The 5,179-nt window shown below is 65.3% G+C and overlaps 1 protein-coding gene across 11 annotated transcripts in view; it reads right to left on the bottom strand.

Annotated features, from left to right (window-relative positions):
* The window catches only part of TPM2 (tropomyosin 2 (beta)), a 13,769-nt gene extending 8,597 nt beyond the window's left edge, over positions 1 to 5,172 (bottom strand). For 5 of the 11 annotated variants that reach the window (XM_010563943.1, XM_010563945.1, XM_010563946.1 and 2 more), the window contains exons 1-2: positions 5,001 to 5,172; positions 4,197 to 4,322 (exon numbers count right to left, since the gene is read on the bottom strand). In XM_010563943.1, the coding sequence (XP_010562245.1) occupies positions 4,197 to 4,322; positions 5,001 to 5,114 (240 nt within the window). In that variant the 5' untranslated portion in view covers positions 5,115 to 5,172. Of the gene's footprint in view, positions 1 to 32; positions 279 to 4,196; positions 4,323 to 5,000 lie in introns of those variants that run through there. The other 6 variants (XM_010563952.1, XM_010563954.1, XM_010563949.1 and 3 more) reach the window with 4 other exon arrangements.
* Positions 5,173 to 5,179: the final 7 nt, after the last annotated feature.

Here is a 5,179-nt window from a genome sequence, read left to right as displayed (position 1 = left end):
CCCTTCCCCGTCCCCTCCCCGGCGGCCCTTACCCGCTCCCGGGCCTGCCGCTCGGCATCGGCCTCCCGCTGCAGGTGCTCGGCGCGCTCCTCCGCCTCGTCGGCCACCTGCTGCAGGCTCTGGATCTTTTTCTTGACGGCGTCGATCGAGCTGCTGCTGGCCATGGCGAGGGGCTGCCGGCGGGGAGGCCGCGCCGCCGAAGCCCTTTGTGGGATCCGCCCGGCTCGGGCAGGAAGCGCTCAGGCAGCGGCCGCTCCCGCCGCCCGCCCTGCCTCCATCCCTTCCTGCTCCTCCTCCTCCTCCTCCTCCTCCTCCTGCCACCGACCGACCTGGGCCGCCGCCGCCACCCCGGGCAGCGCACGCTGACCCCCCCCTCCGGGCAGGGCGCACGGTGCCCACCCACGGCGGGGGACGGCCCCCACATCGGGAGGGGTGCACACTCGTGTGTGTGTGTGTGGCGCATGTCCCCAAACCCCCCACATAGGACATAGGGTGCCCCCCTGGGCAGGAGACGTGGTGTGTCCCCCTGCCCCAGGCAGGGCACACTGTGCCCCCACCCCGGGCAGCGTGCACGGTGCCCCCCCCGGGCTGATGCACAGTCCTCACTGGCTGGGCACATGGTGCCCCCAGACAGGGCGCACAGTGCCCCCCAGGATGTGGGACGCAGCCCCCCCCCCCCCCAAGGCAGGGCACATTGTCCCCTCCATGGGCAGGGTGCATGGTGCGCCCCAGGCAAGGGTGCACAGTCCCACCAAAATCCCCCAGAGCAATGGAGGGGAGGCCAGGGAGTCCATTTCCCTGGGGGAAAAGGGGCCCAGGGTATCTGGGAGTGCCAGAGCCTGGCCCCTGTGAGCCCCCATGGGCACCGGAGCAGCATACCCATGGGTGCTCTCCAAGCTCTGCCCCCTCCAGACCTCCTTGCTGCAGAGCTGAGGGGGGTCATGGACTTTTGCCCCCCCAGGGGCCATAGGTAAGTCAATGAGAGGCATGGGGCAGATGGGGCAGAGCCCACTCCTGCGTACCCTCCCAGGATACCTAGGGCTGGAGCTCCAGGGCACAGCCCGGTCCCCAGCAGCCGTCCCATTCAGCCCCTTGGCATCTGCTCCCCCAAGTGAGGACCTGGCTGGCAGCCCCACAGAGACCCATGGGGCTCAGGGAGCCCCCTGCACCCCCCAACCGCCCTGGGGGCTCTTGTCCTAGGGGGAAGGCCAGTCCCCCAGCTCCCAGCTCTGCATCCTGGCCAGGGCACATGCCTTGACCCATCAGGAGAAGCCGGCACTCAATCCTCCCTTAAGGAGCTCTGACAGCTCCCAGGCAGCCCCAGCTGCACTTTACACCTGCCTCCAGGGACACCAGTTCCCAGGCTGACCCTGCCGGCTGACCTCGGCTCCAGGACCAGGGGTCCTGGGGGGAACCCAGCCACATTGCCGGCAGCACCCTGCAGCCCCCTGACCCCCTGCCAAGTGGCGGTGGATGAGGCGGCCCTGTGGGTCCCCTGGGAGCGCATGGCCTTGGCCTCGGCTTCGGTCCTGGCCGATCCTGCCCCGCTCCCAGCACAACGCCTGGATACCAAGAGCGCTCCCAAGCTGGTGCACGGGGCCCAGAGCAGAAAGAGGGGTCCCTGGCAGCAACGGGGCAGGGGTGAGATGGCTGCAGGCAGGCGGGGAGCAGGTTGGGGGAGAGGTTGGGGGGCAGACACCCCAGTTCCATGGCAGCCAGGCTGGGTGCCTCCTGCTCTGGCCCCACCCAGGGATGCAGTCACTTCCCAGAAGAGCCCCGTTCCCTCCCACCGGCTCGGGGAATCGCCAAATAAGAGCAAAGTCTCGGACGGGGAGAGCAGCCGGGGCGGGAACTTGGGTGAAGCTCTCCGGATCGTGGCCCGGGAACAGCGGAGTTTCCCTGGGCCCTGCTGGAGTGGCCAGGGACAGGCCACCGGCTGGGGACGTGGTGGGCTGGAGGGGGCTGCTCTGGCTAACCCACTCTCCTGGTTGCGCCGTGCCCTGCAGCTCCTGCCTGCATTCTGCCCTGGGCACCGTGGGCTGTCCCTGGTGGGGACAAGAGGTGGAGGGGCCACGGTGGCCTCGCGGAGCTGCCAGGAAGGGGCTGCCAGCACCGTAGAGCTGCCACCAGGGGTCAGGCGCTCCCCTGTCCGTCCCACCATCTGATCCCCCCCCCCCAAGTGCCTGGGGGTCGCTTTGCACCCCTTAGTGCCGCCCCCGAGGGCTTCATGCCTGCCGCCCAGTGCTGGAGGCAGGGCAGTGCCGGAGCAGGGGGAGATTTATTCTTTTAAGGGATTTGTTGACATTTTTGCCGAGAGCAGGAGCTTGCCTGGATTGCTGTGGTGGGCCCTGACCTGGCCAAGGGAAGGGGACGCTCCGTGCTCACAGGCACATGTTGTCCTGGCAGCCAAGGGGAGCACGGGGGTCCCTGGGGAGGCGGGCAGGTGGGCTCCGGGGGTCCCCCCTGCCCTTCCTCCGCTGGAGCCGGGAGCTGCGCTGCACCTCACCTCCAGGAGGAGGTGACACCAGTCCTGTCACTTACTGCTGTCAGCACATTCAGGGCCCTGGCAGGGGGACCTGGTGACTCCGGAGCCCGGCACATGGCGCAGCCCGTCCAGACTTCGGCATGGACCCAGGGTGGCTGTGCTGGTGACAGGCTCCCAGCCCTGCCCACACCACCTGCTGCGGGCAGCCTGCCCTCCCCAGTACTACTTCTTCACCATGCCTCCCCCTCCAGCCCTTCCCTGGAGGAGTCAGTGGCTCCTGTCCACCACCTAAGACGGGACTGTCCATGCCAAAGCCCACAGACTTGCCAAGCCACGGTGGACTGAGAGCAGGGCAAGACACCCTCCCTGCCCAGGACGGCACTGCACAGCCCACTGCCAGCCGCAAGCCACTCCGCACCCCATGGCCGACGTCTGCCCAGTGCCACTGTTTGCCCCTTGCTCTGAGCCCCACCCTGGGGACGTCCCATCCATGCTCAGCCAGATCCCGCACTGAGTTTGCTCTGCCCCACACCAGTATGGATCCAGTGGGACCAGTGTGAACCCCACTACACACAGGAGCCACCCTGTCCAGCTCGACATGCCTGCCCCACGCCAGGATAAACGTGCCCTTCCAGAGGATTTTCAGTGTTTTAACTTCTTGGTTTAGTATCTAACTAAATTGGGGCAGGGCCGTACGGTCAGCAAACTCCCCAGGGGCTCTGGGCCACTCCAGGGACTTGTGCTGCCACTGCTTGTCGTTGTCTGCTCACCCCTGTCCTGGCGGCCGCCTCGGAGATTTGACGCATCTCCCCCATTTAGCTCCATAAACCAGCTGGGATTCAATTTTTTGTTCTCAATCCTAAAAAACCTGGCCATGTCCTGCTGGCCATGCTCCAGGCGGCTCCCCTTTAGCTTCTTCTCCAGTTTCCAGGGTTGGTTTTCATCAAAGAAGGACTGGCTATCAAAAGGAGGATTTATTTATAGGGTGTTAAATACCCTGTGTGGCACCGCCGGTCGTTATACCCTGTTCCCGAGCAGCTCTGTGGCCGCACACAGCTGTTCCACCCTTCATCCTGGCCGGGCACAAGCCAATTTCAACACCTTCCTAACATCTCCCCAGCAGGATCCATTTCCCAGGAGAAACATCAGTCATGGCACTATAATAAAACTCTTCCAGGCCTTGCCCTTCCCAGGGTACAGGGTGGCACATTGGACCCCAAAATGACCAAGTCCCCCCCAGGCACCCAGAGCATCCTTCCTTGCAGCCAGCACTTGGCAGCTGGCCATGAGCAAGAGCTTCTTCCATTTCTCTACCCTTTTTTGCTTTCCTGTCACCACAGTTTACCAAGTACCGCAGAGTTTTTCCTACAAGCATTGCAGAGTTGCGTGCCTGGGGACCAGCGATACAGCTTGGGACACTCGTCCCCGTTAGCTTTGGGGAGCCAGGCAGTGGCTGCCCACAAAGCTCCAGGCAGGACCAGCGACCTGAGCGGTGCCTGGCGCAGCTGGCCTGGCCCCCATGCCCTGAGCAGGATCTGTCCAGTCCCTGCCCTGCATCTCAGCCTGGTTCAGTGTCAGTGTTGCAGGAATGGGATCCTGACAGTCTTCCCCAAGGACACTTTCCATATAAGGCCTCCCCCTCTTCCTTCCCCCCCCCCCCCCCGAGGTCCAGCGCCTGCGCAGGGGAGGAGTTGCTGGCGCGCCTACATACGTCTGTAGCTTTCTTCTCCGCCTGCTCCAGCTTCTCCTGGGCCTCCTTGACAGACTCGGAGTACTTCTCCACCTCATCCTCCGTGCCCTTCAGCTTCTTCTGCAGACCCTGCTGCTCTTCCTCCAGCTGGGGAAGGGATGGAAGGCGGGGGTCAGGGGGGATGGCGGTGCCCACAAGGCTGGGAGGCATGGTCATCCTCCTCCTGGGGAAGGCTGGGACCACAGCAGGAGCACATGGGCATGCTCCCTCTGTCAACTTTGGGTCCACACATCCTCAGGGAGCCTTTGGTCCCCAGGGCCAGGAGCAGCCCCCAGCACCCCTGAGCCTGGCAGGGGGGTAAGGGGGTGGTGGGGTCCCTCCCTGTGTAGGGGACTAGAGAGGTCCCAACATGGGGACACAGCTCTGGGGGGCACCAAGCAGGTCCCCATCTCTGTGTGGCTGGGTGGGAGTACGCTGTCCCCAAGGGTCTCCCTGGCAGAGGGATAGGGACGTGGCACTGGGGTGTCCCACTGAGATAAGGCACGTTTGGGGGGACCAGCGTGAGTGGTCAAGGGCAACAGGCTGGAACGCTGGTCCCAGTGGGGTGAGGTCCCCGGGGCTGGTCATTCCTAGAGCTGGGATCCACCGGCGGGATACCCAGTGGGGCAAGGTCCTCAGGGCAGGACGCCCCTAGGACAGGGGTCCCCAGGCTGCACACCTAATGCGGGCAGGTCCCCGGTGCTAGGCGCCCCGAGGGCGGAGGGTCCCCAGGCCGGACACCCAGCAGGAGGGGGTCCCTGGGGGTCGAGACCGCGGGACACTCACCTGCTTGCAGCGGTCCTCCGCTTGCTTCTTGTCAGCCTCCGCCTGCTCGGCACGGTCGATGGCGTTCTCCTTGTCCAGTTTCAGCATCTGCATCTTCTTCTTGATGGCTTCCATGGTGGCGGCGGGCGGGCGACGGGGCGCGGAGCGGTGGCGAGGCGCGGAGCACCGGGGGCGGCGGG

Source organism: Haliaeetus leucocephalus, unplaced genomic scaffold, assembly GCF_000737465.1.
Source record: "Haliaeetus leucocephalus isolate CR32 unplaced genomic scaffold, Haliaeetus_leucocephalus-4.0 Scaffold174, whole genome shotgun sequence".
NCBI lineage: Eukaryota > Metazoa > Chordata > Aves > Accipitriformes > Accipitridae > Haliaeetus > Haliaeetus leucocephalus.
This window is presented reverse-complemented; position numbering and strand designations above follow the sequence as displayed.